General features: G+C 37.7%; 1 protein-coding gene across 19 annotated transcripts in view; it reads left to right on the forward strand.

Moving 5' to 3' along the window:
* Positions 1-22,614, forward strand: part of LOC101960083 (endothelin-converting enzyme 1-like) — a 121,271-nt gene that overhangs the window by 3,147 nt on the left and 95,510 nt on the right. For 6 of the 19 annotated variants that reach the window (XM_078035908.1, XM_078035907.1, XM_078035905.1 and 3 more), the window contains exon 1: positions 14,108-14,475. Coding sequence is in view for 8 of the 19 variants with exons in the window: in XM_078035903.1 (XP_077892029.1) it covers positions 21,446-21,482 (37 nt within the window). In the remaining 11 variants the exon portion in view is untranslated. Of the gene's footprint in view, positions 1-2,609; positions 2,681-6,519; positions 6,556-8,483; positions 8,578-14,095; positions 14,476-17,055; positions 17,143-21,365; positions 21,483-22,614 lie in introns of those variants that run through there. The other 13 variants (XR_013432531.1, XM_078035895.1, XM_078035896.1 and 10 more) reach the window with 12 other exon arrangements.

Raw genomic sequence — 22,614 nt, forward strand, 5'->3', positions numbered from 1 at the left:
TAGCAGCATTCTCTACTTTCTGGATTTCTCACGGTGCATGCAGTAAGTTTCATATCCCTGCCATATGGTTCTGGAGTTAAGAGGGTCAGGAGGGTCAGCTGGGCCCTCACTTTGCTTGCCTGGGCAGCGCTCCTCTTCCCTCTTCTTTCCCATCCTGTGTTGGTACAGAACAACCCCATGAGGATTTCTCCACCCATATTTCCAAAGAGGCAGTGGAATCCAAGCCCACTCTACTTACAGCTTTCTCAGCAGTCTGTTCACTGGACTTTCTGCAGGAAAGGTTAAAGTCACAAGACCCTACCTACTTATTCCCACTGTCTTTTCCTCGTTTTACTCAAAAACCCCCTGAATTTTGACATTTTTTTCTAATTAATTCATCTTTTTTTTAAGAGTCCTAATCCCACCCCACTTCCCCCAGTCATTGGTAGATACTTTGAGCTGATTATAGAGAAGTTCATATAAATAGAAATGTAAATAAGAGCATGTTGAGAGCTGGGGTTGTGGCTCAGCAGTAGAACACTTGCCTAGCACATGCGAGGCCCTGAGTTCGATCCTCAGCACCACATAAAAATAAATAAATAAAGGTATTGTGTCTAGCTACAACTAAAATATACATATATATATATATATATATATATAAAACATATATATATACATATATATATTAAATATATATATATATATATATATATATATGTATTTAATTTTTTTAAAAGAGCATGTTGATATATTCTTTTAAACTAAGTGAAATAGATTGATTTGGGCAATAAGGGAATATAATTACTTGGGTAACTGAATAGCCTAGAATTCTAAGTCAGGCCTTATACACTTGCTAAAATCATGGAATCAGGACCCAGTTTCTTTATTTCTCAATTCTACTTCCTTATTGTTTGTTCTATTCTTGGCCCTTCCAAGATGACTGGCAGAAGCTGCTGGGCCCATGTGCTTCTTTGTTCACATGAAGGAAAGAAGAGCAAAGCACTTCTCTGGCCCCAAATGTTAACATCCTGAATTCAGTCTAGGTGAACCTGTGCTTCCCTGATCCAGTCATTATGGTGACTGGGATAGTGTTTATTTGCTTAACAGAAACACTGTACCTCGTATTAATATTCGGTCTCTAAATCAGAAGAGGGGAGCATCAGGTTTTCCTGAAGCACATGGATCATGGGAATAAATATGAGAAACCATTACCAAGAAAAAGAGGAATGAGTGTTGGTTGGCTTCTGATATGTAGCAGATAAGATAGGATTTGACATGCTGATCAACAAGCATTCATTGAATACAACACTAAAAAATAAAAAATACAATCAGAAATAATTTATTCCTGGCAACTCTTTCTCTTAGTCTATACCTTTCTATTGAGTTCATTTTCTCTGGGAAGTTTTATTTTAAGTGACTTCCTAGCACCTGCACTTGGTGCATCCAAATTTGCTCCTGGAAGTCCACTCATATTTGATAATGAAAATACAAACATAAGGCAAGCAGGGGGGTATTGAATTATAGCCTGCTTTCTGTTACTATAACAAAATACTTGAGATGAGAAAGTTAAAAAGAGGAGAGGTTTATTCTGACACCGTTTTAGAAGTTTCAGTTCATGGCCAATAGACCCCATTGATTTTTGAGTCTGTGGTGAGCAGTATATCATGGTGGGAGCACATTGTAGAGCAAAAACATTTACCTCATGGCAGCAGATGAAAGAAATGAAGAGGCAGGAGCTGAATACCACTATCTCCTTCAAGGTCATGCCTCCAGTGACTGAAAAACCTCCCACAAGATTCCACCTCTTAAGGTTTCTATTGTCTTCCAAGGGCTCCAAACTGAGTACTGATCCTCTAAAATATGGGCTTTGGGGAGATATTTGAGATCCAAATTATAGCAGGGGCTATCTTTCCATGAGGACAGAATCATCAGGTCTAGGCTCTTTGGAAATACTGGGGTGTAAATAGTTCACTCTGGCTTCCTGCTTTTGCTCTTCTGCCCCTTCACTTCATTACCGCCCCCCTCTTTCTCTCTGTAGTGCTGGGGATCAAACCTGGGGCCTGCACATGCTCGTCCAGTACTGTACCATTGAGCTACACCCCCAGTCCCTCTTCACCCAACTAGCCTGCCACCAAATTTCCTAAATGCATTACAATTTTCTCTCTCAGTTAACCTTCAAAAAATTCTCATTGTAAAACTAAAGAGGTAATTGCTCATGCTGGTTATTTAATATTATATGTAATAATAATCAATGTGATAAAAATTAGAGTGAACTCCGCTGCAGCCACAAGGTAGTTTATGAACCACTTTAATGATCTTTAAGAGATGGAGACAGGCAGACTGGCAGTCTGCCCACACAGCAGGTGGTGTTGGGCACAGGCTCCTGACTAAGGATGAAAAGCCTAAGTTCTATTGTTAGCTCTGCTGCTAGGTCACTGTGTGACCTTGAACAAACCAATTAACCTCCCCTGGAACTACCAGTTTCTCAACTTTAAAGCAGCACATTTAAACTTGATGTTCTCTAAGCTCTTTTCACTTCCAGTATTCTAAGATTTTTTAAGGAATTGATTTTGTCTTTAACAGTTCACGAATGAAAAGTTATCAGTAAAAAGAGTTTTTATTTTTTCTAGAAAAAGAAAGATTGGCAGGAGATACTCCTTCAGGCTATATGAGCTTAAAGAAGAGATGTAAGTACACACAGGTAAGGGGCTACAGAGTGATCTGGATCTTTAAGGACAAGATCCTGATAGATCCTGTTCAAGGAAAAAAATTCAATAAATACTCATCAAAGCATGATAGCGAATACTTCATTCAGGATCATTGTGATTGGTAACAAGCCATGAGATTTTTTTTGGGGTGGGGGGTATTGGGGATTGAATTCCAGGGCACTCTACCACTGAGCCACATCCCCAGCCCTATTTTGTATTTTATTTCGAGACAGGGTCTCACTGAATTGCTTAGTGCCTCGCTTTTGCTGAGGCTGGTTTTGAACTCAAGATTCTCCTGCCTCAGCCTCCCCAGTCATTGGGATTACAGGCATGTGCTACTGCGCCAGGCAAGCAATGAGATTTTGCAGTGGTGGAGAGAGATTGGGCTCAACTCCAAAGCAGATAAATTACCCAGGCTGCCCTCTAACTTGCAATTCTCCTTGGTCAACCTCCCTAGTAGCTGGGATTATGGGCATACACCACTGTGCCCAGTTGCAATTATTTCAATAGATCTTTCATCAGTTAAAATATCAATGTTAGTATTTTAATGTCATCTCTTTATATTGTATGTTTTAAAATATTAGATGCAACTGTTTTTCAGCTTTGGAAATAAGTTAACAATGATGTTTGCAATTCTATTCAGTTTCTAGAAATAACTGCATCAAGATATATAATAGTATTGTTTAGTTTTAAAACATGTTTTCTGTGATTCTAACAGTGTATGTTTACTATAGAAAATTTGGAATGAGCACAAAAATATAAAGAAAATAAAAATTATCTGTAATTCCAATACCTTAAGATATATACTAATGATCTGATGACCTCTCAGAGGCCCCACCTCTTGAAACTATCACAGTAGGGATTGAGTTTCATCATAGGAATTGGGAGTGGGGCACAAACATTCAGACCTTGGTGTTATATACTGTTCCCATATGTACGTACTCTAACAGAGGGACCATGATTATTCTTTTGATCTCTAAGTAAGAATGTCAATTCAGATTCTAGGACTTATGGTCCTTGAAGTGTTTAGGTAATCCCATGTTTCCAGTGGACAGTTATCTGAGTAAATGGCTTTAGGTCTAAAGGTTCTGAAACAATCTTTGGGGAAATACTGAGGAAATTGATACTATGCACATTCATCATGGTATTTCAAGTCCATCTTCATGGGAACCTGTCTTTCTTTGAGTTCATGGTTTTAGATCTAAAAACAGATTCATGTTTGGAAACTTGTCAAGGAATCATTATTTTAATTGAGGAGACTGCTTCACTCTCCTGGTTATAAATCCTAGAATTTATCAAATGGTACAAAATGAGTAGTATCCTCATTAACTGTCCATTTATTTTTCCCTCAGGATCATCATATTAATTATCTTCATATTATTTTCTGTGGTTCTCTTTTTCCTCACTGCACCTGGGACTTTATAATAATTGTCCAACTTGACTTCTGACAGTTAATAACCACTACGTGGCCTTGATCACTTTAGGACCCTGTTATCCCTATTGCTATCAGTGAAACTCATTCTTCCATGGCTTCTTTTACCATCAGTTCTGGCCTACAGGGAGTCACTAGTCATCATCTTAGAGATACTGGTGCCCCAACAATAGCACATCTTTTTCTTTTTCTTTTTTTTTTTAACCATAGTGCTGGGAACTGAACTCAAGGCCTCATGCATGTTAGGCAAGCACTCTACCACTAAACTATGTCCCCAGTCCAGCATAACGGTGCATTTCTAATGGCCTTGAAATATGGTGTAAATAATGGCCTTATGTAAAATAGTCATCTAGTGGGGTTTCCATCTTTATAAAGTAAATATTCTTCAGCATAATAAAATTCCTGATCCTTTAAATTTATTCTTCTACTCTCTGTCATGGCAATGGTGACATTTTAGCCTCATTTGATATGGGTCATCAATTTTTTCATGCTTCTGGAACCCATTCACACTAACTGTTGGAGGTCTTGATATGGTTTTAGATCCTTAGTACTGGGAGGGTGTTTCCGAATATACTTCTCCCTTATCCAATCTGATGTTCCTTTCATTATCATTAAGCACTCTCAAAATTTAATTCTATACTTTTTTTTCCAGTTTATGCTGGCTGGGTATTAAAGATCTTTTGGGATATAGGTCCTTTCCTGAATGACAATATCCAGCATATTGAGACTTAACACTAGTTAAGGCCTATGGAAAGAGAGAACCTGTGAACAAATCTTGAGGGCAAAGAGGAGACACTTATTATTTTAATGAAGAGACATGTCTGAATCATCTCTGAGTAATGGGGGACCATTTCTGGAAATGTCCTCATCTGATTGTCAAGCCCCATTCTTTCTCAACTAAGACTCTGCTCTTAGCTTAATATACCTGTCTTGACTGGAGTTTAGCTCACTCTGACTGAATTCATTCTTTGGCTTATTATGGACTCCTACTTCAGGAGATTTTTTTTCTCTTCTTTTTTGTGAGGTACTAAGTAGTCACTTTGAGCTTTCGGTTGGATATTAATCACTCTCAGCTTTTCATTAACTTATTTCCAGTCCATTCATCCAGCTAAACAATAATCTTAATCACCATGAGCTATTACAATAAAATGCCATTGACAGGGGCTGGGGCTGGGGCTCAGTGGTACAGTGCTTGCCTCATGCATGTGAGGCACTGGGTTCAATCCTCAGCACCACTTAAAAATAAATACATTTTAAAAAAGATATTGTATCCATTTAAAACTAAAAGAATATATTTTTTTAAATGCCATAGACAGGGCTGGGGTTGGAGCTCAATGGCAGAGCGCTCACCTTACGCATGCTAGACCCTGGGTTCAATCCTCAGCACCACATAAAAATAAATAAATAAAATAAAGGTATTGTGTCCAACTACAACTAAAAAATAAATATTTTTAAAAAATGCCTTAGACAGATTGCTTAACAAAGCGAAATTTTTCACAGTTTCAGGGTCTGAGAAATGCAAAATCAGGGTGCTGGCTCATTTGGTTCCTGGTTAAGGCTCTTTTCCTGGCTTGCAGACCACCATCTTCTTGCTTTGTTCTCTCACATTCTTTCCTCAGTGTGTTCACAAAGAGACACAGCTCTCTTCCTCTTTCTGTATGGCCATGAATCCCATTATATTAGGGCTCACTGCTACAATCTAATTTAACCTGAATTATCTCCTAAAAGCCCTATATCCCAGTACAATCACATTTTTAGTCCAGAGAAATACCCAATTCCATTGTTCTTATAATTTTCATTTTCCCTATATGTACCATTCCACTGGTGTACCAATCCCATTAACCATCCATAAAAATTTTAAGACTTAGACTGTAACTTGTGATAGGAGCCCTCAATGTCAGGTAGGCATCTAATGCTCATATGCAAAACCCCATCTTATTGCTTGCTCCTTCAGACCTTATTCTTGCCCTCAACAGTTATAGGTTGGGTTTCCTGGGAAGGTGACGACAAGACATGAACAGGTAGGGTATTTGGAGAGTGCCCTTTGGATTAAACGCTTGTAGAAGAGTGGGAAAGAAAAAAGGATTGGGGAGAGAGATTGTGCAGATACCATAGGGAGTTTTGGAGGTTCAAAATGACTATTATAATTGTCCCAAGTTGGGCAAGTTGGCCAGTCTCTTATATTTCCACTTTGATCCCCAATCGATATGTGGACCAGGCTGGGAGAGGACCTTAGCAAAGGTGACAGTCTGCAAATGCAACAGTTCTAAAGGCACCAAAGACTCGGTCAACAGCAGGCTCAATAGCTGGGACAAATCCTTACTCGAAGGGGGATGGTGGTAGCATATCACCATGTTCATGAAACATTTAAATCTCTTATTGTTTTTGTTTTCATATCAGGGAGAAAACTTCCACTCCCATGAGGAAAAAAAAATGGTAAGAGCTTAATCCCTTACTTTCTAGGGAAGTAGGAATAATTTCACTAACAGTTGAGATCAGAAGAAGGAACCAAATTTAAAACACTAAGCCCATTCTGGGCTTTTTGTTTCAGTCTCACTTTGTTTCTCTCTGTTTTTTCCCCCTCTTGTCTGTAGGATTTAACAAATTTTCTGTTTTATGTGGCAGACCCAAAATCTATGAAGTTGTCCAGTTCTGCTTTTGACTGGGTGATATATCTGGTTGTGGGTAACAAGTACATTTGCTAAACCTTACCTCTTTGTTTAATTGGCTTTATGCAATGTAATTTTTTATAAATTTTACTTATTATAAAAATTTCAAACATCATCAAAAGCAGAAAGAATAAATCAAGGAATGCTGCTTATATTTAATACCCAATTAAGTAAATATCAGGATTTTAAAATATTTTTTAGTTTTAGGTGGACACAATATCTCTATTTTACATTTATGAGGTTCTGGGCATTGAGCCCAGTGCCTCACGCATGCTAGGTGAGCACTCTGCCACTGAGCCACAACCCTAGCCCCCTTTATTTTATTTGTATGTGGTGCTGAGGATTGAACCTAGTGGCTTCCCCATGTGAGGCGAGCGCTCTACCACTGAGAGGATTTTTTTAAAATATTTTTTTATTCGTTGATGGACACAATACCTTTATTTTATTTGTTTATTTTTATGTGGGCTGGGAATCGAACTCAGTGCCTCACACATGCTAGGCAAGTACTCTACCACTGAGCAACAACCCCAGCCCAATATCAGGATTTTTATACAAGCCAATATTTTGATTTCTATCTGTCAGATTTTTTAAAATCTTATTTTTCATTTGTTTCCATACTTGGGAATGGAGGAAAATTATATTATCTTAAATACAAACACAAAACAAAACACCCTGAGAAACTTCACATGAAATCTGGATTTGTGACAGCTCTTTGGGTGATTAAAAAAAAAAAAAGGTCTGGCAACACTGGCTAGGGTGGTGACTATCAGCTGGCTCTGAGAAGCAGCTCCTGGCTTTAGACGGGTGTGAGCTCTCCTCTTTGAGATCTTAGTGTCCACCCCTCTCAGTGTGGCGGCCTAGTGCCAGTTCACCGTTCATCACAGAGCTTAAATTGTTGCTTTTATTATGTCTGTCCCTCTTTCCACTTTTGTATGTTACCTCTCCGGCTTCTGAAGGCCCTAGCTTTGTAGATAGCTATTTTAGTTTACCTCAAGACCAGATCAGGTGATGCATAATCACAATGTCTAAGTGTTTGCAGCAGCTTTACTATAAGACAAAGCTGGAATACAAACATCCATCAGTAGGTACACTGACAAACTGTAGTATGATCATACAAAGGAGTACCATAGCAGTACTTGAAAGGAATGAATACAACATGGATGAAACTCAAAATAATTTATTGAGTAGAGAAACAATACAAAAAAGCAAAACCAAACCAGATCTAATGCATGTTGTACTTACTAATCCATTTTTTTTAAATTCTAGAAAATTCAATTAACCTATAATAACAGAAAGCAGATCAGTGGACAGACAGTGGATGAGTGGTTGCCTGAGATGAATAAAGGAAGAGAAATGGTTTACAAAGGCCAATGAGGCAACTTTTAGAGATGATATATTTGTCATCTTGATTGTGGTAATAGTTTAATGGGTATACATACATGTTACAGCTCATCAAATTATAAACTTTAATTATATGTAATTTATTGTGTTAATCCTATATCGATAAAATTGCACTAAAAACAAAATAACAAATGTCTGTCATAAATGGCAATAGCTACTCAATATACGTCTACCTAAGTGTCATTGACAGAAGGTATTTATATTTAATTTTATTTATTGATTGTTTACATTGATTTAGAAGGAAAGGTCTGCAATTCTGATCCTGATAACTTGTTATTATATTTTCTTTCCTAGGAACACTAAGATTAAAGAGAAAGCCTAAAAGCTTTTGGAAACAGATAACAGTGGCTGCCTCTGGGGAGAATTAAGAACAAGAGTAAAGATATGGGCAAGTATTTTAGTCATCTTTTTTTTTTTCTGCTGTGACTAAAAGACCCAACAAGAACAATTAGAGGAGGAAAAGTTTATTTGGGGACGTACAGTTTCGGAGGTCTCAGTCCGTAGATGGTCAATTCCATTCCTCATGTATGTATACCTGTTAAACCATTACCACAATTAAGATGAAGGCTCTCATAATCCAATCATTTCACCTCTAAGCCTTCTTGCACTGTCTCACAGGTTTGAGCTTCTGGGGGACACCTAACATCTAAACCATAACAGCAAATAACTTTTTATTGTTTCAATAGGTCATTCATATGCATGTGATATTTATAATAAAAGTTCTTTTTACAAAATAAACATGGTTATAAAATATATGCAATGAAAGATCATAGGAAAATCATTTAGATATGTTTCCATAAAATATTTTACCCAGAGATGATTTACATTGGGTGGAAGGGTAAACATCTGATAATGATGAGGAATTAAGAAACTAATCATCTATTAAATCCAGGAAAACAGGTTGGACATTCCTGCTGTCAAGCTCAGAGAGGGTTGTTGGAATGCTTTTGTTGTAATTGTTCATCCTCTCATTTATCATACGGTACACAGTAACAGATTTATTTTATTGTTTGTTAACACTTTTTAATCCAGGGCTAGGTAGAGTACTTGTGTATGAGGCCCTGAGTTCCACACCCAGCACTGCAAGCAAGCAAACAACAACAAAAATCAATCCATACTTTCATTCAGTTTCACTGAGTACTAGACAATGCCTTGGGATTACTGAATGAAAGTAGATTCAAACTTAGTTATACTGACCAACTAAACTTAATGTTTCTTTTTTTCTGTGATACTGGGGGTTGAACCCAGGAGCAATCTACCTCTGAGCTACATCCCTAGCCCTTTTTAATTTTTATTTTGTGACAGGGCTGTGCTAAGCTGTCTGTTAGATTGGTTTCTCTGTGTGTATGGAAACAATGTCTTAGTCATTTATTTGATCAAGGATGATTTCCAAAAGTGGGCTAGGCCTTTTGAAATGAGGTGAAAATTCCAAGGACACCAAGAAACTTGGACTAAGCAAATTGTTGTTCTACTGATTCTTTAATCTCTATCTTAAATAATGTGTAGAAACCGTTAGTTTCTTCCCATGTTAGTTCCAGTCTTATGCCTATGGATTTATTTCTTTTTTCTTTCTCTTTTTCTTTCTTCTTTTTTTTAAATATCTGAGTAGTTCTGGTCCTCTACATTTTTAGGGATAGAACTTTGTCTGCAACCATGTTATTGACTCTAAAAGGAAAGGTAATTTGGATACATCTTATTATAAACTTTGGGGCAGAATTGATTTGTCATTTTTGGAAGGAATTATGTTCTGAGTTAAAAAAAAAAAAAGGAAAAAAATTCATGATTTAACCCAATTATGGACTGATAGTAGGACACCATGGCATATTACTGCCACCAACTGGCATCACATCTTAATTGCAAGAGTAGAAAAAGGAAAATAATTTCTGATTTTTAAAATATAAGCAACATCAAATTTCCTGTAACCAAGTGAAAAAATTTTAAGTAAGAATACTTCATTTGCGAAATAAAAATGAGGAAGTTGTCATGATCCCTAAAACACAGGGTTTGTGAAAGTGAGAAAAGTGAAGGGATAAGGAAGTAGGGTCAGATGACAGAACACGTTTCTTTGGTCTAAATATTCAGTAGCTGCATCTGGAACTATATCTGCAAAAAAGTAGTGGAAAGGAAGAATAATTCATAAAAATATTTCTTTAAAATGCCTTCATGTGAAAAGAACATAACCATTATCATCATCAAAGTTGACTGAATCTTGGGCTGGGATTGTGGTTCAGTAGCAGAGCGCTTGCCTGACATGTGTGAGGCACTGGGTTCGATTCTTATCACCACATATAAATAAATGAATAAAATAAATGTCTATTAACAACTAAAGACTATTTTTAAAAAGTTGAATTTTAAGCAGAACTGAATTGTTTTGTGAGCTAACATTATCTAGAGAGGAAAAAGGCAAAAGTTTAGCTAAAATTTCAAGGAATCATACTCTCTATAGAGTCACAAACTAGTTCTTTGTGTTATAAAACAAAGTTCCTCATGTTATTGGTTAATTAGATCGAATACATTGTTAGACACATTTTGATTTGGTATATATGCAAGGAAAATATCAAAGGCAATTTAAGACAATAGTATATAAAAAGTCTTTTTAAAATAAACCATAGAAACTCTTCTTCAATGTCTACCAATTTCATAGAATATGGAATGCATTTTTCTGTTTGTAATTTTAAATGTCAACTTTGGATGAGGTGGGCCAAGAGACTGAGTTGAAATAAAGGTCTAATGGCATGTATTTTAAAAGGCATATCCTTCTTTTTGATATTTCAAGCATATCTATGACTTGTTAATGAAAAAAGCCGTGTTTGAAAATCTTTGCCAAGGGATTTGAAATCTTAAGAAATTCTTAAAAGCAGAGGCTTCTGGGAAATATGTAATCCTGCAATGAATTTATCATGTTATGGAATCTCTATTACTTTACCAAATAGCTAAAGGATGAATGAATCTGCCTTTTGTTTACATTTATGATTGATCAGACCAAATCAGCTGGTATGAAGAATTTGAGACAAAACAGAGATAAACTGGAAAAACATCAAGGCATTCCTTGAATGACATTACATATTTTAGATGATAGTTTATAATCCATAAGAAACTACAGAGACCTTTTGTGTAAGTATATAATATTGCTTTTTTTTAAAAGGAGGAAAATGAAGGATCTGAACTGTTCAGGTGACTATTACAATAGTGGTGTAAGGCAATGGGAAGAGATGGGGAGTGAAGGGCTTTGATGAAGATGGCTGCAGAAAAAAAACAAGGGATCTGAATGAATTAGGATATGATGGGACTCAGGTTAAAAAAAAGTCAAGTATGGCCTTATAATTTAGACCCTGGGGACTACGTAATTATTTACAAACACCAGTTCAATTTGTGTGAGGGCAAAATAAAGAAAGTGTTAGGTTTCCACATACTTAGAAAGTTGACTATTTATGCTCTTGGATAATTTTTAAATTTTTTTTTAAAGTGCTAGGCTGGGAATATAGCTCCGTGGTATAGCACATGCCTCAAGAGGCCCTGCCTGCATGAGATGAGGGGTAAAGGGCTGAGGGGGAGGAGAGAAGCTAAAAAATACTTAGCAAAATATTATCACTGTAATAACACAATGGATTTTTTTGATGGTGGTGGTAGGTGGGGACTAAACCCAGGGCCTCACACATGCTAGGCAAATACTCTACTGAGCTATACCCCTGACCTGTTCATTTTAAATTTTTGGACAGGGTCTCCCTAAGTTGCCCAGGTTGGCCTTGAATTTGTGATCCTCCTGCCTCAGCTTCTGGAGAAACTACCATTACAGGTGTGTACCACCATACCTGGCTACAGATGACATTTTAATATATTAAATAGTTTAATACTCAACAATCTATTGCTATTTCCATCTTACAGATGAAGAAACTGAGACACAGAGATCTGCCCAAAGTCATACAGCTTTCTAGAACAGTCTGGTTCCAGAGTCCATGTTCTTAATCACTGCACTATGCTGAAATCGCAATGTTATTAGGAGATTATAATGTTCAAATAAGAGAGATAAAATGTTAGTTTATTTATTTTTCCAGTATTGATGATTGAATCCAGGGGTGTTCTACTGCAGAACTATATCCCCAGCCCTTCTTTCATTCATCTGCTTTTGAGGTAGGGTCTTACTACATTGTTGAACCTGGCCTAAAACTTGTTATTCTCCTTCCTCACCCTTCCAGTAGCTGGTATTACAGGCAGGTAACACTGAGCCTGTCTTAGAAAATTAATTTTAAATGCTTAATTTTGCAATGGAGCTTCCTGGAAAGTACCTGTAAGGAAAAGGTAGGAAGATTAAAAAATTAATTTTGGGGAGACTTTCAAGAGAAAGAATGTATTACATAACAGAGAGCTAGGGGTTGAACTACAGGATGGAAGACTGAAGTGGAGTTAGAAAAGGAATCAGAGACCAGTAAATCAGGTAAGTATAGATCCAGGGATTGAGAAGTGTTAACTGTGAAGGAAGGTTGATAGTAACTGGAGGGAACTGACAGCACTGTTTTTTTTTTTTTTTTCTTTAAGACAATGGAAACTTGAAAAACAGAAGGAAGAAGCCAGAGAATAGAATACTGAATACTGAGGATGTAACACTAATGGTACAAGGAACTTGAAAAGCAGGACACACACCATTTAGGCAGGATAGACTGTGGAGAGAAGGGCAGAGGGAATGCCTTAATTCGCTGAGAAATTTTGAGATCCTGATCGGGATCATGGTTACAGATGTCTGAAGATGGAGAGAATGTCAACCCATTGTTGGAATTGCACAGCTTTTAGCCCAGGAAACTAGATGAAGTCATCTATTAGCCTAGTTTGGGACTGGCACTTTTAACAAGGAAAGCTAGAAACAGGCTTTGCAGAGTAACAATAGGAAGTCAACCAAAGACTAGTAAATATATATCTATAAATAGTGTTATCTAAAAATCTCTGCAAGTCCAGTCACAGATTCATACCCGACTTCCTTCAGTGAAAAGCCACCACACACCACCTTCCAACGCCTAACAGAAACCAGGAACAAGGATGATAACTAGAGATTAGCCCTCAAGAATATAATGGAGTTGAGCGAGTGTAAGGTAATACTGGAAACAGAGCAGTCTATTCTGTTGGAGAATCGAGTCACAAATGGGCTGATGACCTGGGAGAGTAAGGATTCACTTTTGTTGAAAAAAGTTGAAAGCAGGTGAAAGGTAGAAGCCATGGTCAGGGATAGGCAGGTAGAGAGCAAAGGGAAGCTGTGAGATCCAACAAAACAGCTGGGTCTAGATTTCACGGTAGTGACTTTGTCCCTAGCCCACTGGAGGGCTAAGAGTCTCACGTCCATTTCAGAACCACTGACAATACTACTAGGTTGCAGTAGGAGAAACCGAATTCCAAAGCTGAGTCTCTATTTTCCCAGTCTAGCTGCATTCCTGGCTCACTAACTAGCCAATGCTGCCGCCTTATGCAAAGCCCGCACCACGGAGAGACTGCTACATAGAGGCAGGACGACGCCAATCGGCCTGGAGTGGGCAGTGTTCCGTCCAGAGCCCTGGCGAGGGAGGTCCCAAACAGTTCTGGCAACCTACTCCCCTTGGCTGGAGGAAAGCACCTCCCCAACAATAAATCGCTCGGAGTTCTCCCAAAGACCGGGAGGGGCTGGAGCAGGGCTCCGAGGGAGGGAAGAGCTAGATCCCGACCTGGGGAGGGGCCTGGGTGAAGAAACGGGGGCGGGTTCCTTCCCAGGTCTCCCAGCAGCTCTAAAAATGGCGGGCGGCAGCTCTACGAGTGGGACGCGCAGGCGCCAGTGTTCGTCCTTCCGCCCGCCGCGGGTGGCCCACGAACAGTCCACAGCGGCCTCATCCAGAGCTCTCCGCCACTCGCAATTGGCGGAGCTGGGCAAGCGCTCCATGCGGGGGCGGAGCCGCCACGCAGCGGCCACGTTTCCCGCCCCGCTGGTGCGCGTGCGCGCAATCCCCTCAGGAAAGCGTTTGCGCGCGGCCCCAAGCTCGCGCCTCAGCTCCCTCCCCTTTCCGGGCAGGCCAGTCCCGTCAGCAAGGCAGTGAGCACCGCGGCCAGCAGAGGGCGGTCCGGACCCAAGTCTGCAGCGGCGCCATTGGCGTGTGGAAAATGCCACCAGATGGCGGGTTAGGATTGCAGCTCCGTTGAAGGCGCGGCCCCCGCTCCCGAACCCCCGGCGACCACCCCGTAACAACCCCCCCACATCGGGAATAACACACGGGAGACTTTTGGGGGGAAACTAGGTCAACGGCCGGCAGCGCCCGGATGGGCAGCTGAGGTGAGTGCGGGCGGCGGCGACGGCGGCGGGGGGCGGAAAAGAGGGGGAAAGCGGCGGCAGCGGCGCGGGGGCTGGAAGCGCAGATCCAAGATGGAGGCCGGGCGCGGGCCCCGCGCGGGGGAGGGAGGCCGCGCGGGCCTGTGCGGGGCGCGGCGGTCGCGGGCCGTCCGAGCTCCTGGGTAGGCGGCTGTGGGCAAGGCGGGCACCCCAGCGCTCCCGTCTCTGCCCACCCTCCTGCTGGCCCCGAAAATTGTGCCCCCGCCCGCCCGGGCACTATGGCGACAGGCGCGAAAGCCTTTGTGGCGCGCTGGGGCCCTCCGCCCCCCCGCCCAGGCTCTCGGGACTCGCCCGCGCCCGGCGGGGCGGGGCCGAGGCGGGCTGGCGCTAAATGCCTTCTGCCGCCCTGCGTTTCTGCGGTGTTTTAGCGGCGGCGTCACATGACGACGAGCTCGCCTACGCGCAGGGGCCTGGGGGTCGCTGGGCATGGCGGCTGGCCCAGGCCTGTTGTTGGCCGGGTGGGGCAAAGGCTGTTGACTGGGGGGTGATCGGGCGTCGAAGCCGGGCTTTCCCGCTATCTACCTTCCCCGCCGACGGGGGCCTCCTGGCGAAACGTGTCCAGGCCCCAGCACTGCCCCGCTAGTTTGCCAATCTCCCGGGAGAGGAGGCCAATAAAAGTTGTTTTCCCTCCTTTCTCGAGGTGGGGGCGGGGTGAAGAGCTGGGAAACTGGAGAGCCATCAAAAGTGTTTATGTGGGGTAATGATAAATATTTTTCATTGACAAATGTCTTTTTATATAAAGTATATGCTTGAGAATTGATGATTAGAAATGACCTTTCTTATTTGGTTATCACAACTAATATTTCTGTTTTATAGTGCTTATATTGACTTCCAAATGCTCCTTAGGAGTGCAGGATTGCCAGAGAATTAAACCTAGGAACAGTTAATCAGTTTCCTGAACTTTCCTAATTTGTGAGCCCATTAGTGTCACAGGAATTTTTTTGTGGCACCTCTAGGCCAAAAGAAATACAATGGTTCCTTTTTATAAAATAGTTATATCCAAACTAGTTATTTGTGTCCTCACAACTTAATAGCTGCTGTTAAGAAAAATGATATGTGTATAATTGAGATAAAATAAAAATTATGTTACTCTTCTATAACCATAATTAATAATGTATGTGTGTACCTAATGGACACCCAATCTTTGGATTCACCCTCAATTTTGGTTCCATATTGGTTTTCTGGCAGTACTTATGAAAACTAAGATTCCTAAACATAGGATATTTTCAGAAGGAACTTAATTAGGTTCTAGTTAATGAGAGTAGTAATGGGCTACATAACACACTTCTAATTCTGATGTTTTCCCCTTATTTTATGTCCCTACTGCAATACTATGATTTATTGTCTTCTCCCAAGTAAATAAATGGCACTGGTATCCTTATCTGTGTGTGTATATATGTGCCTGTGGCTTAGAAACTAACAAGTGTATATTTAATGGGTTCATTATGTATTAATCAGTATTCTCTTTTGAATTTAATGAATCCTTATCTCTAAACATGTACAAGTACATTATCATTTTTCTTAAGTTTCTTTAAGTTGTGACATTTTATACATACAGAAGATATATAGAATATGTAAGTATAGGTTTTGTAATTTAATATATTATGAATTCCAGTGTTACCAGTACTCCAGTCAAAGAAAAGAATATTGCCAGGACTTCACAAGAACCTTCCCTTCTGTGTTGTATGACCCTCCCCATCACAACTGTTTCCATTTCCCACAGAGATAAGTGTTACCTTGATTTTATGAGAACTATTTCTTGGCTTTTCTTTATAGCTTTATAATTAGTGGTTATGTCCTTAAATAAAATAGTTTTGCCTGCTCTCCTTATTTGGATAGTTAACTATACCTACTCTTTGTGTTACTTTTATGTTTCCTGTACTGTAGTTATTTATGTATATGATAAAGACAATTCTTTGTTGTTTTGGTTTCTCCTGTGTATCATAGAACATTTAGCAATATCTTTTACCTGTAACTCTTAGTTACCAATAACACATTTCTCTCTTTCTTCTCTCCCTGAGTTATGACAATCAAAAATGTCTGTAGAGGTTGCTAAATGCCCCTGGAGAGGCAAATTGCCCTATTTTGAGAGCTTCTATAAAATATCAGTTTTATAAGCATACCAGTTTATTTATACTTCTAGCCTTGAAAGAAATTAAATTGTTTCTAGCTTGTAGGTAATATAAACAATATTACTATAAACTATCTTTTATACATGTTAGTTAGTATCCCTGTACAAAATGGTGTGATTTATATACCATGGAGTCAAAGTGCTTGCTGGGCTTGAAAATATAATGGCCATACTTTGATGAAATGGTTGTAGTTAATTTTAATGCTCTAACTAGTCAATGTCACTGAAATCAGATGGCTTCATATCTTTGCTCAAACATAGTATTGACAGTATTTTTAGATTTGTCTTGTGAGGTAGCTTCCAAAGTCTCATGTTACGTTTTTTTTTTTTTTTTTTTTTAAGAGAGAGTGAGAGAGGAGAGAGAGAGAGAAATTTTAATATTTATTTTTTAGTTCTCGGCGGACACAACATCTTTGTTGGTATGTGGTGCTGAGGATCGAACCCGGGTCTACCGCTTGAGCCACATCCCCAGCCCTCAGGTTACGTTTTTCATTTTTATTTCCTCTCCTCCTTTTGAGATTGTGTACTGTTTCATATATCAGTTGATTATTTTACTCTTGCAATGTTGGTCGTTTATTGATTTGTAAGATTTTTCTGATAATACTAGTCTCTTGTTGAAAAAAATATATATATCTACACACATATACTCACATGCATATGCTGTCTTTTCCCACCTTGCAGTAGGTTCTTTTTTTTCTCCTCATTCTCATAATTTGATATATTATTATTTGAGGGAAGTGGTTTCTGTTTTTTCTCTGTTACATCTCTAGCACCTATAAATATTTGTTGAAAGAATGAATGAGCCTAAGTTCTTAATTTTAAAATGTAATGAAATTTGTTAGTCTTCTCTTTTATGTGCATTTTGTGTTTTATGTGGGAAATTCTTGTTGTTGTTTTTTTCCCCCTTTTCCCTTCATCTTTTTGTAGTACTAGAGATTGAGTCCAAGGGCATTCTACCACTTTTATGTCCCTAGTTCTTTTTTCAGTGTTTTTTATATGATAATGTCACTAAGTTGTCGAGGCTAGTATTGAACTTATGATGTTCCTGCCTCAGCTTCTCAGGTTGCTAAGTGTATAGGTATGGGACCCCACATTTAACTTATTTAAGAAATTCTTTACATGATAGTCAAGAAAATATTCTCCTGGTTTTTAAATAAAAACTTCTAGTTTATATAAAGTTTATTTATATTCAGTTTAACCTTGGAAATTTAGGTTTTTACTCCATCTGGAATTGTAGATTTTTTAAGTGTGAAAAGTCCTCTAGTTTTTTTACTATTTGTACAATGGCACCATTAGCATATGCAAAGTATTTGCTTACAGGAAAGTCTTCTGGATTCTGTATTCTAATAATTAATTTGTTACTTTAAAAAAATCCCTTGACTAGAAAATTCTTGGTGTGCATGTGAGATTGTGTGTTTTGTAATTAGTTCTACCAATAAACTTGGTAAAACTAATTAGAAAACTTGTTAGAATTTGTGTATCAGAGTTTCTCAACTTGGATAGACACTATTGACATTTGGGGCTGGATTATTCTTTTTTGTGGAGCATTTCTCCATCATAGGCTCTACCCACTGAATTGACAGTGGAAAGTCTCCTGTACCATCATTGTTCATGTCAAAGTAGTTCACAGGTAGAAGTGTAAAGATTAATGATACTTTTATACATCCGTGGTTGATATATTTACATTTTTATAAAATCAGATCTTATAATTCACAGTCATTTTATTTCTCTATTTAGTTTTTTTTTTCACTATGTTAGAGGTTTTTTTTTGGGGGGTTGTACATCTGTCATTAAATTTATTTTTGGATTTTGACCATTTAAAAGCATTAATTATTAATAGAACCTTTTTTGTCAAAAGACTTTAATTTTTAGACCAGTTTTAGGCTTATATAAAAAATAAGCAGAAAATATAGTTAGTTCTCATTTATCCTCCTTCTACCTCCATTTCCTGTTTTAAGATCTGTCAATTACTGTGATAATTGATGAAATCATATCAATATATTATAATCAGCTGAAGTCCATGGTTTACATTAGAGTTTACTCTGTGATGTAATACTCTGAGTTTTCACAAATTCATGATAATCTATATACTGTTACAGTATCATATAGGATAGTCTCACTGACCATAAAATCCCCTTTTTACAGCTCTCTTCTCATTCCCCCATCAAATTTTTAAATTTATCATGAAGTTTGATTTGTTAATATATTTTGGGGGATTTAGTATGTGTATCCTTTTTTGTTTGTTCATTTGTTTATGGTACTGGGGATTGAAATCAAGGCCTCATGCTTGTTTGGCAAGTACACTACCAGTGAGCTACATTCCAGGCTCTTTTTAAAAACTTTTTAAAATTCTGGATCTAGATAGGGTCTCCTGAGTTGTCCAGGCTGGCCTCAAACTTCTGATTCTTTTGCCTTGCCTTCCCAAGTACCTGAGATTGTGGTTATATACCACAAATCCAGGATATATCTATATTTTATCAATGAGATTACCTGTACTTTTCCCTTTTTATTCTTTCCATTTTTAGTATCAAGGCTTTCTTATCTTAACAAAATGAATTGTAAAAATATCATTTTTTTCTGTCTTTAGGAAGTGTATATGGGATTCAACTTATTTCTTTTCAGAATGTTTTGTAGAATTCATGGCACTTGGGCCTGAAATTTCTGTTGTTGCGAGATTTTAAACTACTGTTTTATTTTCTTTAACTGATTTGGCACCGTTCAAGTGTTTTATTTATTTGACAAGGCACATTTTTTTCTGGGAAATTCTCCACTTTACCTCTATGTTTTATGGCATTGTTTATAATATTCCCTTATATTTTAGATATATTTATAGCTCCTTATCATGTCCCCTGTTCACCTGTTTAATTTAAAATATTTCTAATTTCCAGTTACATTTTGTATTCAACTATTTAAAAGCATTTTTTAAAATTTCCAAACATAAAAGTTTTCTGGTTAACCTCTGTTGCGCATTGATTTTCCTCCTCCCTCCCTTCTTTCATCTTTCCTTCCTTTTTTTAATTTGCCCCTAGAGAAAATGGTCTATGTAGTTTTTTTCTTTATGGGTATTGAATCCAGGGGCACTTTACCACTAAGCCACATCTCCTGCCCTTTTAATTTTTTTATTTTGAGCCAATTCTCACTGTGTTGCCAATGCTGTCATTAAAATTGGGGTTCTCCTGTCTTAGCCTCCCGAGTTGAGTTGCTGGAATTACAGAGTTATTTTAAGAGATATCATCAACTTTTGCAAATGTTTATGTGCCCATGAAAGCTCTGTGTATTATGCATTTTTTAAGTTGTAGGTTGTTCATTGTTAAGTTTATTACTTTTCTTTAAATATTTTTAATCTCAATTTATTATTGACTGCTTCTGACAGGCACTGCACATGTATTAAAACTTGACATCATGATTTTAGATTTATGCATTTCTCCTTGATTATATTTGAATTTTAATGAGGCCTAATACTTTTCTTGTTTTTCTGGCCCAATCTTTTTTTTAATTGCTTTTATTTTTTAAATACATGACAGTGGAATGCATCACAATTCTTATTATACATATATACCACAATTTTTCATATCTCTGTATATAAAGTATGTTCACACCAACTCATGTCTTCATACATGTACTTTGGATAATGATGTCCATCACATTCCACCTGCCTCCTTCCTTTCTGGCCCAACATTTCTGTTCTTGTTCTTTTGTTATTCATGTACCCTTCCCTTCTAGATGCTTCTTATGTACATAAAACTGAATTGTGTTCTTTAAATTCTGATTGAAAAGTCTTAACATGAGATCTATCATCTTACCAGATTTTTAAATATATAATATAGATGTATCTGAGATCACTTCTGTCCAAAGAAAAGAATTTAGAAATTCTTTTGAGGTTCTACTAGTGACTGGCTCTATAGAACTTCTTCTGAAATTTTATTTGTTATGGTGTTTTTCTTAAAATGTACATGTGTATATATGTACACTTATAATATTGGCGGCAGTATTCAGCATATTGAGGACATTGTGCCTTGTATTGTTTACGAGAATTCAAAATAAACATTTTTTCGATTTTTCAATATTTACTTTTCCTAAACTTGAGGGTTTTCTCTTTGTTTCTACTCTTTTGACTTTCTCTATGCTGATTTCTAATTCTTGAATATAGTTCTTTGGATCGATGTGTTTCAGCAGTTCCAAAATGTCTTGATTATTTTCAATTTAAATATACCTTTTCACATTTTAAGTTCTCCTCAGGAATTTTGTTTAAACTTTGCATGTAATCTTCTATGTACCTTTGCATATTTTCAAATTTCTGTGCTACTTTCTTAATATCCATACCCTGCATCCTCCAGTTTACTTATTTTCTTTTCACCTTTGCCAATCTCTTAAGCTTTCTTATTTCAATTGATATATTGTCTGTTTCTATAAATTATAGCTGTTTGGTTCCTTGGAATTCCATGGAATTTCTCTTTGCAGATATTCAATTTTTTTAATTAAAGAGGAGATATTTCCTTGTCCTTTCTTTTTTTTTTTAAGAGAGAGAGAGAGAGAAAGGGAGAGAATTTTTAATATTTAGTTTTTAGTTTTTGGCGGACACAACATTTTTGTTTGTATGTGGTGCTTAGGATTGAACCCGGGCCGCATGCATGCCAGGCTAGTGTGCTACCGCTTGAGTCACATCCCCAGCCCATCCTTGTCCTTTCTTTTTTAAAAAATATGTATTTAATTGTTGATGGACCTTTTTCTTAATTCATTTATTTACATGTGGTGCTAAGAATTGAACCCAGTGCCTCACACATGCTAGGCAAGTGCTCTACACAGTCTCAGCCCCCAGGTACTCAATCTTGTATTTTCCTTTTAAACATTCTTTTACAGTTTGTATCTGATAGTTATAATATTTTAAGCCTTCGAGAGCCTGTTCCTACAATCTTGCTTTTGCCTGTTGTTTTGTGTGTTAACAGTTTATTTTCTTGGTATATTTTCATTACTTTTTATTTCAACATTTGTTTTGTTTTGTTTTTCCCTCTCATTTATTTGAAACCTAAGATGTAGGTTTATTTCCATAAGAAGGGTATTGCTCCACAATACTACCAACTAGGGGCATTTGCAGTTAAATGGAGTTTGGGGTTTTCTGAATCATAATATATGAATTTAGGATATTTGTTGAACCATCAGTTTTTTACTGTAAATTCTCAGATAAAATATTTTTCTCCTTTTATGTGTTATCAAAAAACACTGTTCTCCAAAATGAGATGTTACATTTACTAGTTATTTAGCCTGTACCTGAGAACGTAATCCTTTAATGTCTCACTGTATGAGTTATTTCACTTTGATTCTTTCCATCAGAACTCCTATCAAGAATGCAGACAGAACAAGAGTCATCAGAGAAAAAGTGATTTTCATATTTTTTTCATATTTTGAATTTGTGCTGTAATTATTTTTAACCTAATAGTTTCCTAATGCTTCATAAATTTCCACGTGCCTTTCAAAATGTGTCTTTTTGGGGGGAGCGTATATGTCTTTCTCTTAGCTTTTTTGGCATAAGATTTATATGAATAATATTGTTATCATAATCAGAACTTATATTTATCCATTTAAAGTAGTTTCTTCCTTTGGGTGATTGGGAGAGTATGTAAACAGTAAGTCATAGCATTGAACTTTTTAAAATTTTTTGGTTTTTAGGGAAATGAATGATTTTGAAACTTCCGCAGTTTGTGGCGTCATTTGCATGTTTATCTTTTTTGTAATTCCATTCATGGATTTAGATTTTCTTGGGACTACTTGAAAGCATCAGTTGCAATTAATGTAGATATCTATATAAACTTTGAGGAAATGCAACATAACTCCCCACCCCTTAAGTATGGCTGTCCATAGTATCTTTTTAAGGAACACAATAAGGAAGAAAGGGAAAAGCGTCACTATATAGTAAAGAAAATTGACAAACATCACCTCACCTGCATGATTAA

Source organism: Ictidomys tridecemlineatus, unplaced genomic scaffold, assembly GCF_052094955.1.
Source record: "Ictidomys tridecemlineatus isolate mIctTri1 unplaced genomic scaffold, mIctTri1.hap1 Scaffold_130, whole genome shotgun sequence".
Taxonomy (NCBI): domain Eukaryota; kingdom Metazoa; phylum Chordata; class Mammalia; order Rodentia; family Sciuridae; genus Ictidomys; species Ictidomys tridecemlineatus.